At 40.7% G+C, this 20,221-nt stretch overlaps 1 protein-coding gene across 1 annotated transcript in view; it reads right to left on the bottom strand.

Annotated features, from left to right (window-relative positions):
- Positions 1-18,779, bottom strand: part of bcl2l12 (BCL2 like 12) — a 44,493-nt gene extending 25,714 nt beyond the window's left edge. The window contains exons 1-4 of the mRNA XM_061973785.2: positions 18,691-18,779; positions 12,095-12,264; positions 3,358-3,562; positions 1,047-1,269 (exon numbers count right to left, since the gene is read on the bottom strand). Of these exons, the coding sequence (XP_061829769.2) occupies positions 1,047-1,269; positions 3,358-3,562; positions 12,095-12,264 (598 nt within the window). The 5' untranslated portion in view covers positions 18,691-18,779. The remainder of the gene's footprint in view (positions 1-1,046; positions 1,270-3,357; positions 3,563-12,094; positions 12,265-18,690) is intronic.
- Positions 18,780-20,221: the final 1,442 nt, after the last annotated feature.

Here is a 20,221-nt window from a genome sequence, read left to right as displayed (position 1 = left end):
TGATTATTTTAGTAATCAAGTAATGTAATGTTGTTGGATCACACACTTTATAGCCTCAAAGCGTATTTTAGGCAAAATGTATAAAATAAACAAAATAATTTCCAGTAGCCATAACCTTTGTTCTTTTTTTCTAAGAAATGATAATCATTTAAATTGTACTTCTAACATGTGTGCATTAATAAAAACATTTTTTTAAACTCTTCGCTGTCACACAGATGTGTTTTGTTCATTTAAGGGACTCAATCCGCTATGCACAAGCTTTGTAGATCAGCTTTATTTTATTTATATTATTGCAGTATTTAAATGACTATTCTCTTCAACTTACATGAACAATTCTGTAAAAGTAAAAAGGCATTGTTTTTGCTTTCCTTTTTTCCTTCTTCTCCGAAATACTGATTTGGCATCGGATAACAGTACCCAACCCTACCTTATCCATTGTCAGCGTCTATATTTGATTGTTTTTGACAGCTGGATAGGTGACTCGGTTGTGTCAATAAAAGGTCCACAGATACTGATTAATCCAAAAACAAAGACGATATACACCAATGCTATTCAACTAGTGGCCCGGGTACCAAATCCGGCCTGGGAATGACACCATAACGGCCCCTAAGTTCAGTTCAAAATTTGGAAAACCAAACCTTTTTGCAGCATATTCTTAAAAACCCTAGAGTGCTGTCATAGAGATGATTTTTATTTTTGGAAAACAGCAAAGCGCTCCTGTAACTCTGACAAAATACACCAAAATCAAATATCTATTATAGTGGACGCTGTTTTTTCAGAATATACAAAATAAGACTAATAGTGAAGGGAGAGGTACGGCTCCCAGGTCCTACAACTTTTAAATATGCGGCCCCCCAAACAATTTAGTTGAATATCTCTGATATACAGTACGTATTAAAACATGTAAAACAGGAAATAACGTTTGTACTTCAGGTTCATAGATACAATATAGTAGCAACATTAACATTACACAGTTGCTGCTAATTATTTTGTTGTGATTTGCAAAACTGGTTTGGGTAGTTCTTTTGTGTCATGGAAAAGCTTACTTGGAGAAACAAGGTTTGGTAGTGGTGACTCGACTGTTTTGTCAAGTTTCAGTGTGGAAGGCCGAGGCAGAGATCCATTTCCCTCTTTTTCCTTGTCCTTGTCCTTTTCTATCTTTAACTTGAAAAACTTGGACAGCTTTCTCCTGATCTTTTTGCTGTGTTTGGACTGTTTCTTCTCACTCTTGTCGTCTTCTGATGAAGAGGAAGAAGATAAAACGTCTTCCTGTGGGGGAAAAGTTGATGGAGTCAATATTTATAGGTGTCATATTATGCAAAACCCACACTTCTTGTCTATTGGTACCCGTTCTTGACTATTTTGTGTCCCCATATATGCAGAAAATTTTATTTCAAACCATGGAGATTTTTACAAAAACAGTTTTCCCTTGTTCCAAACGATCCGTTGAGATTTGCCAACGTTTGAGACGTCAGCAGATATGTCCATACATGATAATGTTTTCCTAGTATATTTGTATAAGTCTGCCATGTTTATTTATGTTGTAGTTCCTGCTAAGTTGCGACTCCATGAGCTTAAATCAGGGGTGTCAAACTCAAATACAGAGTGGGCCAAAATTTAAAACTGAACAAAGCCCCGGGCCAAGGTTGAACAAATTAACCTTTTAATAGGGACCCAAACAAGTTTTGCATTGAATATTGAACAAGCAAGGCTTATATAACTTTAAAATGACATGCAAAATCGAGTTTCAAATAATAATAATAATTAAAAAATATCAATGGCATATCAAATACAATTTAAATAAAAATGTAATGCTTTTTCTATTTGCAGCCTTCTGAGGTAAATATCAACATTACCTTTTTCCACAGGCTAATAAATTAGAAAATAAAATAACAATGAATAAACAAACCATTCAGGACTTTAAACTGCTCAGTTTGCAACACACTGATCTAATCTGATGTGCCCAAGCCAGATACCTGCCATCTTTTCTTGGATGCTAGTTCATTTATGACAGGGCTCAGGCTTTGAGCTGAGGCAACCTTCATTATCGAACAAAGGTGTTCATCAGTTATTATATCTCGTCCACCCGGACCACAATCTTGGGGCGTGCTTTAAAGGCACTGCGTTTATCGTCCTCCACGAGCTGTCGTCACATCTGCTTTTCATCCATTCCAACTACGTGCCGGCCCGATCACTAAATATGTGCGACTTCAGCACGCACACACACGTAAATGCAATGCATACTTGGCCAACAGCGATACAGGTTACACTGACGGTGCCCGTATAAATAACTTTAACACTGTTAGAAATATGCGCCACACTGTGAATCCACACCAAACAAGAATGACAAACACATTTCGGGAGAACATCCGCAAAGTAACACAACATAAACACAACAAAACAAATACCCAGAATCCCATGCAGCCCTAACTCTTCCGGGCTGCAATATACACCCCCGCTACCACCAAACTCCCTCCCCCCATGCGTCGCTTGAGGTGGGCGGGGTTGGGGGGGCGGGGTTTGGTGGTAGCAGGGGTGTATATTGCAGCATTAGACACCTTTTTCCCTGCACGCTGCCTCCCGCTGTTTCCGACATCTACAAAGCAATTAGCTACCTTCTGCCACCTATTGATATGAAAGAGTATTACACGGTTACTCTGCCGAGCTCAACAACAACACATCATTTGCAGACTATAATTACTGGTTTGCAAAAAATATTTTTAACCCAAATAGGTGAAATTAGATCATCTCTCACGGCACACCAGACTGTATCTCACGGCACACTAGTGTGCCGCGGCACAGTGGTTGAAAAACACTGACATATAGAACATGCTATACGTTTACCAAACAATCTGTCACTCCTAATCGCTAAATCCCATGAAATCTTCTTCCTCGAATATTATTTGATATTTTACGGTAATGTATTAATAAATTCACACATAAATCGCTCCGGAGTATAAATCGCACCCCCGGCCAAACTATGACAAAAAAACTACGATTTATAATCCGAAAAATACGGTAATTATTTGTGATTAATCATGATTCATCCTGATTCCAAAATTGTATTAATCTGATTTAAAAAATAAATAATTTGACAGGCCTAGTTGTGACATATCATTATCAAAAGAGGCTGAGATATATCATTATAGACAGTTCAGGCCATATCGCCCATCTCTAGGACAGTTTTAGTTTGAGGGTCTGGTGCAGGATCTAAAGTATGTATCCACTATAAGAAGGGACATACCCAGACAAGAATGGTGCAAAATGACAGATGTTAAGTTGTCAATAAGAACACAGTAAAGGACTAATGTATTAACTATGTATGAGGGCTATAATTTGATGGATTCACTTTCTTACGTCTGACTGCTCTCTGACATTAGGTGCTTTGAGCATGCCGTCCTTTCCCAAAGAACCTTTCCCGTCCTTGGCAGAAGAGCGTGGACTATTACGTCGGGGCAGCTGCTTCATGAAGTTTTTAAGTCCCCTCTTCTTCTCGTCCGGTGAGTTTTCATCTTCAGCCTCGGCATGACTTTGATCTTTTACTTTTGGTTTGACACCAACACTGCAAGTGAAATAAGTATGAAGAGAAAAAGTCATGAAAATCAGTGGCTGACCTAGCACATACATGACAAAAAAGGTTTTCTTTTGCATGGCTGGTAAGTAAACTACTTCAGACTTTGAAGAGCACATATTTGTTCGATACATACTGTATACGTTTCTTAAAAACAAACACACTGGATTATAGCCTACAAAATATAAAATATTGTTGTTTAAGCAATACCTGAAAATACATCAAAAAGCATTACCAAGTGTTCTACAACACTGAAAATGGACACACTTATGAAGCGATACAGAAAATAATGTGTTGACTTTTTTGGAATGATAAATACATTTAGATTACCGGTGTGTGTGTATATATATATATATATATATATATATATATATATATATATATATATATATATATAGGGCTTCACGGTGGAAGAGGGGTTAGTGCATCTGCCTCACAATACGAAGGTCCTGAGTAGTCTTGGGTTCAATCCCGGGCTCGGGATCTTTCTGTGTGGAGTTTGCATGTTCTCCCCGTGACTGCGTGGGTTCCCTCCGGGTACTCCGGCTTCCTCCCACCTCCAAAGACATGCACCTGGCGATAAGTTGATTGGCAACACTAAATTGGCCCTAGTGTGTGAATGTGAGTGTGAATGTTGTCTGTCTATCTGTGTTGGCCCTGCGATGAGGTGGCGACTTGTCCAGGGTGTACCCCGCCTTCCGCCCGATTGTAGCTGAGATAGGCTCCAGCGACCCCGAAGGGAATGAGCGGTAGAAAATGGATGGATGGATATATATATATATATATATATATATATATATATATATATCCATCCATCCATCCATTTTCTACCGCTCATTCCCTTTGGAGTCGCTGGAGCCTATCTCAGCTACAATCGGGCGGAAGGCAGTGTACACCCTGGACAAGTCGCCACCTCATCTCATCATTTAGTGTTGCCAATCAACCTATCCCCAGGTGCATGTCTTTGGAGGTGGGAGGAATACATATATATATATGTGTGTGTGTGTGTGTGTATATATATATATATATATATATATATATATATATATATATATATATATATATATATATATATATGTATATGTGTGTGTGTATATGTATATATATATGTATGTATATATATATATATGTGTATATATATATATATATATATATATATATATATGTATTAGGGATGTCTGGCCGATATTATCGGCCGATAAATGTGTTAAAATGTAATATCGAAAATTATCGGTATCGGTTTTTTATTATCGGTATCGTTTTTTTTTATTTTTTATTAAATCAACATAAAAAACACAAGATACACTTACAATTAGTGCACCAACCCATAAAACCTCCCTCCCCCATTTACACTCATTCACACAAAAGGGTTGTTTCTTTCTGTTATTAATATTCTGGTTCCTACATTATATATCAATATATATCAATACAGTCTGCAAGGGATACAGTCCGTAAGCACACATGATTGTGCGTGCTGCTGGTCCACTCATAGTACTAACCTTTAAAAGTTAATTTTACTAATTTTCATTAATTAATAGTTTTAATGTAACTGTTTTTATATTGTTTTACTTTCTTTTTTATTCAAGAAAATGTTTTTAATTTATTTATCTTATTTTATTTTATAAATTTCTTAAAAAAGTACCTTATCTTCACCATACCTGGTTGTCGAAATTAGGCATAATAATGTGTTAATTCCACGACTGTATCAGTTGATATCGGTATCGGTTGATATCAGTATCGGTAATTAAAGAGTTGGACAATATCGGATATCGGCAAAAAGCCATTATCGGACATCCCTAATATGTGTGTATATATACTGTGTGTGTGTGTATATATATATATATATATATATATATATATATATATATATATATATATATATATATATATATATATATATATATATATATATATATATATATATATATATTAGGGGTGTAAGGATACGTGCATTTGTATTGAACCGTTTCGGTACGGGGGTTTGGTTCGGAGGTGTACCGAACGAGTTTCCACACGGACATATTAAGTAGCGTAACGCACGTTGTGTAAACAATGCACACCGAGGCACTACACACGGCATCCTAGCAGCTAACGGGCTACGATAGACTGACCATACGTCCTCTTTTCACCGGACATTTCCTCTTTTGCGGAGCTGTCAGGGCGGAGTTTCTTAAATGGCTCGAATGTCCGGCATTTTGAGTTAGGGTTGCGTGTATTTTCAATGTACGTTCAGGGTTAAGAAGGGGTTAGAAACAAAACAAATTGTGCGCGCAGCAGCATTGGTGAGGGAGGGGCAGAGACAGAGATAGCGAGAGAGTTATGATAAACGTGCATGCGTCGCCAGGCTCTGCTTTTTATCCATAGATTTATCAGATTTAATTATTTATTATCTATAGCAGGGGTGTCAAAAATGTGGCCCGGAGGCCATTTGGGGCCCACAGCTAATGTTTTAAAGGCCCACGGCACACTCTAAAAATACTATTAAAAACATAACAAAAGTGAAATAAAAAAAGCTTAAAGGTTAAATGTAATTTAGAAAAAGTTGCAATGTTGAATAATTAAACAAAGCTGTTTTTTTTTCTTTCAAACTGTCATTGCTCAAAACATAATATTGAATCAAAATCAATGTTATTATGAAATATTGACCTATCCAAGGTTCCCATTACTTCCCATCAAATATTTCACTAAGAAAAATATTTTTGGTGGAAGATTTTGCACATTTGGTAAATAAATAACCCAAAAATTTATATTTTGTTGTTTCTTTCTTAATGAACCGAACCGTGAATAAATGTATTTATCATTACAAAAAAGTCAACACATATTATTAGGGCAGCACGGTGGATTGAGGGGTTAGTGCGTCTGCCTCACAATCTTTCTGTGTGGAGTTTGCATGTTCTCGTGACTGCGTGGGTTCCCTCCGGGTTCTCCGGCTTCCTCCCACCTCCAAAGACATGCACCTGGGGATAGGTTGATTGGCAACACTAAATTGGCCCTAGTGTGTGAATGTTGTCTGTCTGGCGACTTGTCCATGGTGTACCCCGCTTTCCGCACGAATGCAGCTGAGATAGGCTCCAGCACCCCCGCGACCCCGAACGGTACAAGCGGTACACTTGTGATTTAGGGCTATATAAATAAACATTGATTGATTGATTGATTGATAGAAAATGGGTGGATGGATATAATGTGTGTGTGTGTGTGTGTGTGTGTGTGTGTGTGTGTGTGTGTGTGTGTGTGTGTGTGTGTGTGTGTGTGTGTGTGTGTGTGTGTGTGTGTGTGTGTGTGTGTGTGTGTGTGTGTGTACAAAACCCGAAACCAGTGAATTTGGCACGTTGTGTAAATGGTAAATAAAAACAGAATACAATGATTTGCAAATCCTTTTCAACCTATATTCATATGAATAGACCGCAAAGACAAGATACTTAACGTTCAAACTGGAAAACTTTTGTCATTTTTTGCTAATATTACATAATTTGGAATTTGCAACATGTTTCAAAAAAGCTGGCACAAGTGGCAAAAAAGACTGAGAAAGTTGAGGAATGCTCATGTGACAGGTGAGGGAAACGAGCGCTCAGGAAAACATGCAGAAATTGGAACTAAAATAAGAGCGCTGACAGGAAATATACACAAACTAAGGAAACATAAGACGCGAATGGGACAAATCGTCACAGTACCCAACCCCCTCCCCCAAAAAAGGTTCAAAAGTCACGGGAAGGTGGGACGGCCCGCTGGAGACGAGGATGGCGGCGCCGTGGGACGGCCCGCTGGAGACGAAGAAGGCGGCGCCGTGGGATGACTCGTTGGAGACGAAGATGGCTGCTGTCTGCAGGCCCACTGGGATTGCTGGTGGCGTCTGAAGTGGCCTCACTGGAAGAGGTGAGACCTTAGCCCCCCCCTCAAGGGACGGACTACAGACGTCCGAAGAAAGGCTAAGGGAGCTTGGGGGGTTTCAAGTCCTACAGACTCTGGCCGCCCCCCCGGAACAGACGACAGGGACGGGTGGGAGGGAGCCAAAGAACCAGTCCGTGCAGCACTCAAGCCACAGAGATTGTCCATCATGGAGACCAAACAGATACACTTCTCGTAGGCGGCTTTGTCCCGGACAGCCATTTGTTGCCTCCAGACAGCTCACCACATTTCTGCGGTGTTCGTACTTGGCTCGATGATTCTGTCAGGTTCTGCTGGTCTTGAACTCCAAGATGCATAGATGGCAGGTGTAAAGCAGGTAAACATAACTTTAATGCCAAAAGAAAATTGTGCAACTGGGAAGTGCACATGCCTTGAACATTGAAACGGGAAACAATCATCGAGCCCTGACTGGAGGGCGAGGCAGGCATAAATAGCAGCCTGATTTGGCAACAATTGCAACCAGGTGTGCCAGGCTGTCAATCAGCGAGAGGTGCGGGAAACCAGCGCTCAGGGAGACATGCAGGAAGTGAAACTAAAATAAGAGCTTCTGACAGGAAACAAACACAAACTAAGGAAACATAAGACGTGAATGTGACAGATCGTCACAGTACCACCCCCCCCGCCCCCTTTAGCGACGAATTCTAGACGCCCTACCAAAAAGGTTCAAAAGTAACGAGAGGGTGGAGTTGGGTCGCCCAGCCTTGTATTCCCGCAGCCAGCGAGGTTGAGTCAGCTGGCTGCGATGCGTTGAACGGGACTGGTGGGAGGGAACTGCAACCAACCAGGTGTGCCAGGCTGCCCATCAGGGACAGGTGAGGGAAACGAGCGCTCAGGAAAACATGCAGGAATTGGAACTAAAATAAGAGCGCTGACAGGAAATATACACAAACTAAGGAAACATAAGACGTGAATGGGACAAATCGTCACAGTACCCAACCCCCCCCCCCCAAAAAAATGTTAAAAAGTCACGGGAGGGTGGAGGACGGAGTTGGCGGCGATCGCCAAGCCTTGTGTCCCCGCAGCCAGCGAGGGAGAGTCAGGTGGCGGCGTTGTGTTGAACGCCACTGCATTTGGCAAGGCGGGCGACCACAGAACGGCCACTCTCTTGGCTGATGAGGAGGCCTGTGGGCGTCTGATGACTGCTTGTGCGGCAGGTAAGCTAGAGGTCGCAGAGGTGACTCAGGACAAGCACCGACGATGGGCCGACTGGAGCAGATAGCGGCGCCGTGGGACGAGGATGGCGGCGCCGTGGGACGACCCGCTGGAAATGAGGATGGCGGCGCCGTGGGACGGCCCGCTGGAGACGAAAAGTGGCGCCGTGGGACGGCCCGCTGGAGACGAGGATGGCGGCGCCGTGGGACGGCCCGCTGGAGACGAAGAAGGCGGCGCCGTGGGATGACTCGTTGGAGACGAAGATGGCTGCTGTCTGCAGGCCCTCTGCGATTGCTGGTGGCGTCTGAAGTGGCCTCACTGGAAGAGGTGAGACCTTAGGCCCCCCCCTCAAGGGACGGATTACAGACATCCCAAGAAAGGCTGAGGGAGCTTGGGGGGTTTCAGGTCCTACAGACTCTGGCCGCCCCCCCGGAACAGACGACAGGGACGGGTGGGAGGGAGCCAAAGAACCAGTCCGTGCAGCACTCAAACCACAGAGATTGTCCATCATAGAGACCAAACAGATACACTTCTCATAGGCGGCTTTGTCCCGGGCAGCCATTTGTTGCCTCCAGACAACTCACCACATTTCTGCGGTGTTCGTACTTGGCTCGATGATTCTGTCAGGTTCTGCTGGTCTTGAACTCCAAGATGCATAGATGGCAGGTGTAAAGCAGGTAAACATAACTTTAATGCCAAAAGGAAATTGTGCAACTGGGAAGTGCACATGCCTTGAACATTGAAACGGGAAACAATCATCGAGCCCTGACTGGAGGGCGAGGCAGGCATAAATAGCAGCCTGATTTGGCAACAATTGCAACCAGGTGTGCCAGGCTGTCAATCAGCGAGAGGTGCGGGAAACCAGCGCTCAGGGAGACATGCAGGAAGTGAAACTAAAATAAGAGCTTCTGACAGGAAACAAACACAAACTAAGGAAACATAAGACGTGAATGTGACAGATCGTCACAGTACCACCCCCCCGCCCCCTTTAGCGACGAATTCTAGACGCCCGACCAAAAAGGTTCAAAAGTAACGAGAGGGTGGAGGGCGGAGTTGGCGGTGGGTCGCCCAGCCTTGTATTCCCGCAGCCAGCGAGGGCGAGTCAGCTGGCTGCGATGCGTTGAACGGGACTGGTGGGAGGGAACTGCAACCAGGTGTGCCAGGCTGCCCATCAGGGACAGGTGAGGGAAACGAGCCCTCAGGGAGACATGCAGGAAGTGGAACTAAAATAAGAGCGCTGACAGGAAATATACACAAACATAACAAGACGTGAATGTGCCAGAGCGTCTCAGTGTCTTGCTCAAGAACACAAGGGCAGTGACGAGGATGGCGGAAGCTGGGATCAAACCGGGAATCCTCAAGTTGCCGGCACGGCCGCTCTACCAACCAAGCCACCCTCGTTTTAGGTGTATAAAACTGATTGATAGCCACACTTGGATAAACTCACGAACTGACTGGCGCTGGCTCACGGCTTAAATGCTAACATGAATACAAGAGACACTAACGTCTTTCCTCGTAAAGAAACAACATACCCCAATCTAAACCTATACAAACACATCGCCATCTGCGCAACTCTGCTATTCCATTGTGCACAATGGACTTACACACTGTACTCTCCTAGTAAAGAGTGATTGATTTATACCAGGAGGAATAGGACACAGAGTTGTTTTTAACGTTGCGTTCAAGGACAGCTGAACAGAGTAGGACGTCACAATGGCCACCAGAACACTCTTATCAATGAAGCATAAGAAACACAAAAAAATGTGTGGGCTTTTTAACAGTGGGTCTATTTATTTATTTTAGTTATTTTAAAGTATAAGTACTTTTGAGCACATTCAACAATACTGCGGTAATAATGATAACCATGAACATTTTGGTCACAATAACCGTGATATGAATTTTCTATAATAAACAATATTTCTATTAACTTTCTAATAACCGTTGTACATTGACTACTCTAAATTATAACCACGTTTGAATTCCATAATATTGTCCTTTCAAAGCATATAATCAAATGGTTGCTGAACTACAGAACTACTGTTCAACTATATTCGGATTACAGATGTCCGATAATATCGGCCTGCCGATATTATCGTCCGATACATGCGTTAAAATGTAATATCGGAAATTATCGGTATCGTTTTTTTATCGGTATAGTTTTTTTTAATTAAATCAACATAAAAAACACAAGATACACTTACAATTAGTGCACCAACCCAAAAAACCTCCCTCCCCCATTTACACTCATTCACACAAAAGGGTTGTTTCTTTCTGTTATTAATATTCTGGTTCCGACATTATATATCAATATATATCAATACAGTCTGCAAGGGATACAGTCCGTAAGCACACATGATTGTGCGTGCTGCTGGTCCACTAATAGTACTAACCTTTAACAGTTAAATTTTGTCATGTCTGTGTGATCATGTTTTTGTTTTAGTCATGTTTGGTTTTGTTTTTGGACTTTTTGTGCACTTTTGTTTTGTCACCATAGCAACCATTAGTTTTCACCTGTCACGTCACGCACCTGTTTCACGTTTTGAGTCACGCACCTGCTTTCACTAATCATGTCTATAGTATTTAAGTTCATTGTTTTCAGTTTGTCGTTCTGACGACATCCCACATTTATGCTTCTGCACACTCTCCACACACCCTTAAGACCCTTGCTGCTCTTTTTTCATGCCGGTTTCTCGTCCAAGTAAGTTTTCTTTATTCATGCCATAGTTTGCAAGTTTTGTTTAATTGTTCATAGTTTCTGCCTTTGTGCAAGTTTTGTGTTTATAGTCAAGTTTTGTACTTCCGCCTCTGTGCGCGCCTTTTGTTTGATCCTTTTTTTTTTTTGTAGTTATAGTGTTTAAATAAATCATGTACTCCCCTTCACGCCACGTATGGTCCAAATCTTTTGCACTTTGGGAGAACAAACCACGCCACAGTCCTAGTCGTGACAATTTTACTAATTTTCATTAATTACTAGTTTTTATGTAACTGTTTTGATATTGTTTTACTTTCTTTTTTATTCAAGAAAATGTTTTTAATTTATCTTGTTTCATTTTATTATTATTTTTTAAATGTACCTTATCTTCACCATACCTGGTTGTCCAAATTAGGCATAATAATGTGTTAATTCCACGACTATATATGTCGGTTGATATCGGTATCGGTTGATATCGGTATTGGTAATTAAAGAGTTGGACAATATCAGAATATCGGATATCGGCAAAAAGCCATTATCGGACATCCCTAATTCGGATATATGTAGTCATTACGCAAAGCAGTATGTAACACAATTTAATAACCCCTAACATGATGTATGAGACACTTAAAGTTAAAAATAAATGAGCTAAACACTACATAACAAGACAATTTATAATATATCTTACCGTCCTTTTTATGGAAAATAGGATCATTATGTTACTGGAAGTCCAAAGTTTGTAACAACTCAATGTAGTGTGGTGAGACCGTTACCTGTACCGGTCGTGATCCTTGTAGGTTCCTCCTACCCAGCCAGGCCTTTCTCCAAACGGGACAGTAAGTGTTCGCTGGAGGAAAGCTTGGAGGACCAGACGACTCTCAGCTTTGACCTCAAGCAGGGAAATGGAGGAGACGGAAGAAGAGCGACCCATTGTCTTTGACATCTAAAGTGAGTAAAACAATATGGTGGATGAGAAAATATACTTTACTTGTTACCAGTAGCACCCCTTAGGTCAGTGGTCTCCAACCACCGGTCCGCCGTGACGCATTTGCTACCGTGCCGCACAAAAACATTATAGATAGACTTACTGATAGGAAGTCGCCATTTGTTATAGTACATGGGACAATGCACATTAATGAACATATACAATGTTAATGTGCCAGATTGTAGCCAAAGGGTCATTGTATATAGTAAGGGTTCTTAAAGGGGAACATTATCACAATTTCAGAAGGGTTAAAACCATTAAAAATCAGTTCCCAGTGGCTTATTTTATTTTTCGGAGTTTTTTTCAAAATTTTACCCATCACGCAATATCCCTAAAAAAAGCTTCAAAGTGCCTGATTTTAACCATCGTTATAAACACCCGTCCATTTTCCTGTGACGTCACATAGTGAAGCCAACACAAACAAACATGGCGGAAAGAACAGCAAGCTATAGCGACATTAGCTCGGATTCAGACTCTGATTTCAGCGGCTTAAGCGATTCAACAGATTACGCATGTATTGAAACGGATGGTTGTAGTGTGGAGGCAGGTAGCGAAAACAAAATTGAAGAAGAAACTGAAGCTATTGAGCCATATCGGTTTGAACCGTATGCAAGCGAAACCGACAAACGACACGACAGCCAGCGACACGGGAGAAAGCGAGGACGAATTCGGCGATCGCCTTCTAACCAACGATTGGTATGTGTTTGTTTGGCATTAAAAGAAACTAACAACTATGAACTAGGTTTACAGCATATGAAATACATTTGGCAACAACATGCACTTTGAGAGTGCAGACAGCCCAGTTTTCATCAATTAATATATTCTGTAGACATACCCTCATCCGCTCTCTTTTCCTGAAAGCTGATCTGTCCAGTCCAGTTGGAAATGCATCTGCTTTGAGTGTCGCAGGATATCCACACATTCTTGCCATCTCTGTCGTAGCATAGCTTTCGTCGGTAAGGTGTGCGGAACAAACGTCCAATTTCTTGCCACTTTCGCATCTTTGGGCCACTGGTGCAACTTGAATCCGTCCCTGTTCGTGTTGTTACACCCTCCGACAACACACCGACGAGGCATGATGTCTCCAAGGTACGGAAAACAGTCGAAAAAACGGAAAATAACAGAGCTGATTTGACTCGGTGTTTGTAATGTGTTTGAGAAAATGGCGGATTGCTTCCCGATGTGACGTCACATTGTGACGTTATCGCTCCGAGAGCGAATAATAGAAAAGCGTTTAATTCGCCAAAATTCACCCATTTAGAGTTCGGAAATCGGTTGAAAAAAATATATGTTCTGGGCAGACAGCCCAGTTTTCATCAATTAATATATTCTGTAGACATACCCTCATCCGCTCTCTTTTCCTGAGGGTCTGGCGGCAGATTTCTTTGACTTTATCGTTGGAAATGCATCTGCTTTGAGTGTCGCAGGATATCCACACATTCATGCCATCTCTGTCGTAGCATAGCTTTCGTCGGTAAAATGTGCGGAACAAACGACTGACCATTTCGTCTGCTTTCCCCACACCCTCGTATTTTGAACAAATTTCGTCCAATTTCTTGCCACTTTCGCATCTTTGGGCTACTGGTGCAACTTGAATCCGTCCCTGTTCGTGTTGTTACACCCTCCGACAACACACCGACGAAAGTGAGAAAATGGCGGATTGCTTTCCGATGTGATGTCACGTTGTGACGTCATCGCTCCGAGAGCGAATAATAGAAAGGCGTTTAATTTGCCAAAATTCACCCATTTAGAGTTCGGAAATCGGTTAAAAAAATATATGGTCTTTTTTTCCTGCAACATCAAGGTATATATTGACGCTTACATAGGTCTGGTGATAATGTTCCCCTTTAACCTTTTTGACCTCGGGATGTGGTGTGGTGACGTCACTAAACTAAGTCCACCAAACTCTTTTTCATTAAAAGTGCTAAACTTCATATAAAGTCTGCCGTTCATGACTCTTTTCTTTTTCTAGAATCGATGAAATCGATATTTGCCTTTTAAATCGATACTTATCTTCCGGAAGGCCAACTTGCCGAGCACACATTCAATATATATTTGAAATTTAGGAATATAAATCGATCTGTTGATCAATCGTTACACCCGTGATATATATAGATTACACTAGAAATCAAAGCTGTATTATGGTCTCCTAGAATTTGGTGCTACGTAGTGGGGGCCCTTAGGGAGATTTTAGGGTGTGTTCGTTCACTTTTGTCTAAAAGCGCCAAATTTGGCACAGGTGTAGCTCAGGGCATACTTAAATGATTTGGCTAGGGCCGGTGACCTTTGGGGTTGCCACAGCGGCTGATCCAATATGGACACCACCTGAACACGCTTTTGCCTCTACATTTGAACCAGATGAGCTACAAATCCAGACTTGGTGTCTATTTCATGTTTTTTGACAATTAGAAATTTGATGGAAAAATCTAATTTATGATTGGGTGTGTCTGGACACCTAATTAGCATATTTCCAAGATGACGGCTATGTAAAAATGAGGTGTACCTTAACTTTTGATACTTTTGGCAAACTATTTCAGGTTTTTTGAGCATCAGAAACATACTGGAGTGATCAGATTTATGATCATTTATTTATTAGAGCACTTTAATTTCCATATTAACAACATAGCCATTATCTACCAAAATGTATTGCACATATATTTCAACACAGATAGAATGCAAAGCTACAGATATATTTCATTGTAACATTAGCAAAAGTAGAGAAAGTCAGTGTTGCAAGTAGCCAAAGAGTACCGTATTTTTCGGAGTATAAGTCGCACTGGAGTATAAGTCTCATTTTTGGGGGAAATGTATTTGATAAAAGCCAACAGCAAGAATAGACATTTGAAAGGCAATTTAAAATAAATAAAGAATAGTGAACAACAGGCTGAATAAGTGTACGTTTTATGAGGCATAAATAACCAACTGAGAACGTGCCTGGTATGTTAACGTAACATATTATGGTAAGAGTCATTCAAATAACTATAACATATAGAACATGCTATACGTTTACCAAACAATCTGTCACTCCTAATCGCTAAATCCCATGAAATCCTTTACGTCTAGTCCAGGGGTCGGCAACCTTTACCAGTCAAAGAGCCATTTTGACCAGTTTCGCAAATTAAAGAAAACAATGGGAGCCACAAAAATCTTTTGAAATTTGAAATGAAATAACACTGCATACAAAGTTTTTTTTTTGCTTTGTGCTATGTATAAACCAAGGGTCTCAGACACACGGCCCACACCTTAACATGAAAATTGAATGTTAGTGCGGCCCGCGAGTTTTATATGAATTACGCTTGACAGCGTCATACTTGTCAACCCTTCCGATTTTTCCGGCAGACTACGAATTTCAGGACAATTGTTCTCCCGAACGTGCCGTGATGGTACAGCATTTAGCGCCCACTACAACCAGCGTGCCGGACCTGTCACAAGTTGTATGGGGCTTCTGCTTGCTAACGTAAGTGACAGCAAGGCATACTTGGTCAACAACCACACAGGTTACACTGACGGTGGCGGTATAAAAAACTTTAACACTCTTACTAATAATGCACCACACTTGACAAACACATTTCGGGAGAACATCTGCACCGTAACACAACATAAACACAACAGAACAAATACCCAGAATCCCAAGTATGCAGCTGAGCCGCATCAGAGTGATCAAAGAGCCGCATGCGGCTCCGGAGCCGGCGCTTGCCGACCCCTGGTCTAGTCTCTTACGTGAATGAGCTAAATAATATTATTTGATATTTTACGGTAATGTGTTAATAATTTCACACATAAGTCGCTCCTGAGTATAAGTCGCACCCCCGGCCAAACTATGAAAAAAAACTGCGACTTGTAGTCCGAAAAATACGGTAGTTGCCCTTTAAGCGAAACCAATGTCTTCAAAATGTCACAACTACAGCCGACTCCCCCGACATTTCATATAAACATTAGATAGGAATCATGCATGTTGCACCAGGTTTTACTCATAGCAATGCCCAAGTTACGTCCAATGTCTTCAGAATAGCAAAACGCCACTTCGAAATATGCAAATTAGGGGTCTAGACCAGTGGTTCTTAACCTTGTTGGAGTTACCGAACCCCATCAGTTTCATATGCGCATTCACCGAACCCTTCTTTAGTGAAAAATAAAATGTTAGTTTTTTTTCAAATTCAAGACAAAGTTATATGTTTTTGGTAACACTTTAGTATGGGGAACATATTCTAAGTAACAAAGACTTAATTTAGAGTGTTTTGGACACTGGGGGAACATATTCTAAGTAACAAAGACTTAATTTAGAGTTATTTGGTTAGGGTTAGGGTCAGGGTTAGAGGGTTAGGGTTATAATAAGGCCATGCCGAATAAGGCATTAATAAATACTTAATAATGACTAGTTAAGAGCCAATATTATACTAATTTGCATGTTAATAAGCAACTAATTAATGATAAATATGTTCCCCATACTAAAGTGTTACCATGTTTTATTACTGGTGCACAAAATGAACCGTGCATGAACATCACCTTGTTCAAAGAACAAAACCAACACAGTGCATAAACTCACAACAGATTACACACCTGCAAATCAGCATGACTTCGGCTGTTGTCGTATCCGTAATACGCCGATAGGGAGAAGTTTTTATTTACACGATGAGTCGGGTGTGTTTTGACCTCTGCCGAACCCCTGGGGTACGATCGAACCCAGGTTAAGAACCACTGGTCTTGAGCATTGCAACACATTTCTAATTGTCAAAACACATGAAATAAGACACCAAGTTTACATTTGTAGCTCATCTGTTTCAAATGTTAGAGACAAAAGCTATTACAAGTGGCGGTCATATTTGATTGGCCGCTGTGGCGACCCCAAAGGTCACCGGCGCGGGCGCCCTAGCCAAATCATTTAAGCAGGGCCGGCCCGTGGCATAGGCCGTATAGGCAAATGCTAAGGGCGCCGTCCATCAGGGGGCGCAACGCCAGTGCCACAAATGTTGGAGAAAAAAAAAAAAAAAAAAAAAAAGTTGATACTATTATTTCTAAATACAAAAAATAATCCCACGTTAATTAAAATGCAAAGTAAAGCCTATTTAATAGAAATATTATTTGTTACAACATTACAGCCCCCCCCCCCCCCCCCCACACGGTGCGCCCCCTCCCTTCCCGTATCATGACTCTTTTTGGACGTCACCACATCAAAAAATCAACACAACATGTCAAAACGGCCAAAACTGTCAGGTGCCCAGGGAAGAAAAAAGAGAAGAGAAGAGAAGGAGAAACAAGAAAAGACAGAGGTAGCAGGTAGGTAACGTTAGCCTACATGAAATTATTTGTCTGTTACAGAATGTGATAGTAACCTGGCTTTTTAGCATTAAGCTAATGTTACATGATTCGGCAATTGCTAATCAATAAATAGCTAGTTCTGTTTTAACGTCGGGTTAATATTGTGGAGGGGGCTAAATTGTTATGGAAAATAATAATGTAACGTTAGGTAATTACAGTACTCCCACCTTACATTCCTCAGGGACATTTGTATTAGATCTTTTAAGCAGGTGTTTTTTGTTTACATTGTTATTGCCTTCTGGTTAGCTAATGTTTGCCCTGCAGGTAATAGTCACTTTTCCACCCCTTTATATATTAGGTATAGTTGTAAGTAAAAAAAAAAGGTCAAAGACAAAGCTATTCGGTTTCTTCTGAGTATATACACTTCAATGCCGATGTGGGGGGGCGCCACCTAAAATTTTGCCTAGGGCGCCAGATTGGTTAGGGCCGGGCCTGCATTTAAGTATGCCCTGAGCTACACCTGTGCCAAATTTGGCGCTTTTAGACAAAAGTGAACGAAAATATCCCTAAGGGCCTTCACTAACGCCCCTGTCTTACATGTTTTAGCACGTTTGAATAAAGCCAACCCGATGCCAGTGCTTAGTTTAGTGACGTCACTGTGACGTCACTAAACTAAGTCCACCAAACTCTCCCTTTCTCCTGTACAAGTGCTCGCTGCCAAACAACTCGTGACAACTCACTGGAAAATGAGGCATGAAATGTATATTAGTATTTAAGAAAATGTTTTAAAAAGCTTGTTTCACTTTTCCAACTCTCGCGAGAGCAACTTGTACGTTCTCGTGAGGAAGACACAACTCTTCTTCAGACACCGGCGAAAAGAACAACTCAACCAAACTTCACCACCTTAAAGTTGAAGTTTGTTAATAGTTTTTTTTTTTTTTAATGAACATAAAAACTACAGTCGCACTTTGTTTATTGTTACCGAGAGAAAGTTGCGTCGAGCTGAACTCGACACCAAAGCGGCGGGACCAGGTAAAAGCTTTAAAAAAAAAGTCGATGCCGACTACACATGTCTCTGTAAACATTTAAAAAACGAGCAACTTCGGAATGTTTATGTATTCCTACCTTTTATTTGTCGGTGTCTTCGATATGGCAGAGATGTGCGCCTTCGACGAGTACGATACCGACATTTGCAGTATCGCTCAGCCGTCCACACCTACGACCGAGTGCTTGGCAACAAGAAGGGGCGGGGCCTAAGCTCGGGCTGCGGTGGTGCTTTTTGACTGTTTCATCGAAACTTGTATTAGTAGATTGCACAGTACAGTACATATTCCGTACAATTGACCACTAAATGGTAACACCCCAATAAGTTTATTAACTTGTTTAAGTCGGGGTCCACGTTAATAAATTCATGGTGCGCATACAGTAGTTTAATTTTAATTACTCTATTATTTACGAGGACTTTTTTCTTCCTGGAACTCATGCCTCTAGCTTGGGGATGTGTTAGTTAGTTAGTTAGTTAGTTACAGAGGTGGGTAGAGTAGCCAGAAATTGTACTCAAGTAAGAGTACTGTTACTTTAGAGATTTATTACTCAAGTAAAAGTAAGGAGTAGTCACCCAAATATTTACTTGAGTAAAAGTACAAAGTATGTTGTGAAAAAACTACTCAAGTACTGAGTAACTGATGAGTAACATACACACACATATCATATATATATATATATATATATATATATATATATATATATATATATATATATATATATATATATATATATACACACACACACACACACACACATATGTATATATATATATATATATATACATACACACACACACATTTATATATATATATATATATATATATATATATATATATATATATATATATATATACACATATATATATATACACAGTATATAATTTATATTTATTTATTTTGCCGTTTTTGTTTACATGTTAAAGGTGTTTTAATGAATATACATGCATGTTTAACACATATAGATTCCTTTCTTTCATGAAGACAAGAATATAAGTTGGTGTATTACCTGATTCTGATGACTTGCATTGATTGTAATCAGACAGTAGTGCTGATAGCGTCCACGTTTTCAAATGGAGGAGAAAAAAGTTCCTCCTTTCTGTCTAATACCACATGAAAGTGGTTGTTTTTTGGCATCTTATTTGTCCAGCTTCCATATTCGTTTTTATACACTTTACAAGAAATACATTGGCGGCAAACTCCGTAGCTTGCTAGCTTTTTGCGCTGGCTTTCGGAGACTCTTGTTTTGAAAGCGCAGGCGCGATGGAGCGACACTTTTATTGTGAAGACAGGAACTGTGCAGTCAGTCTTTAGGCTTTTGACGGGATGTACGGTTGAAATAAAAAAGGGTCTTTTTTCCTTCACACTTTTGATTGATTGATTGAAACTTTTATTAGTAGATTGCACAGTACAGTATATATTCCGTACAATTGACCACTAAATGGTAACACCCCAATAAGTTTTTCAACTTGTTTAAGTCAGGTCATGTGACCGCCTGGCTCTGTTTGATTGGTCCAACGTCACCAGTGACTGCATCTGATTGGTGGAACGGAGTGAACGTCACCAGTGACTGTATTTGTTGAAACGCAGGCACTATGAAAGTCTGTCTGAC

Source organism: Nerophis lumbriciformis, linkage group LG22 (genome assembly GCF_033978685.3).
Source record: "Nerophis lumbriciformis linkage group LG22, RoL_Nlum_v2.1, whole genome shotgun sequence".
Classification (NCBI taxonomy): Eukaryota; Metazoa; Chordata; class Actinopteri; order Syngnathiformes; family Syngnathidae; genus Nerophis; species Nerophis lumbriciformis.
The sequence above is the reverse complement of the archived record's forward strand: the minus strand, read 5'-3'. Positions and strand labels throughout refer to the sequence as shown.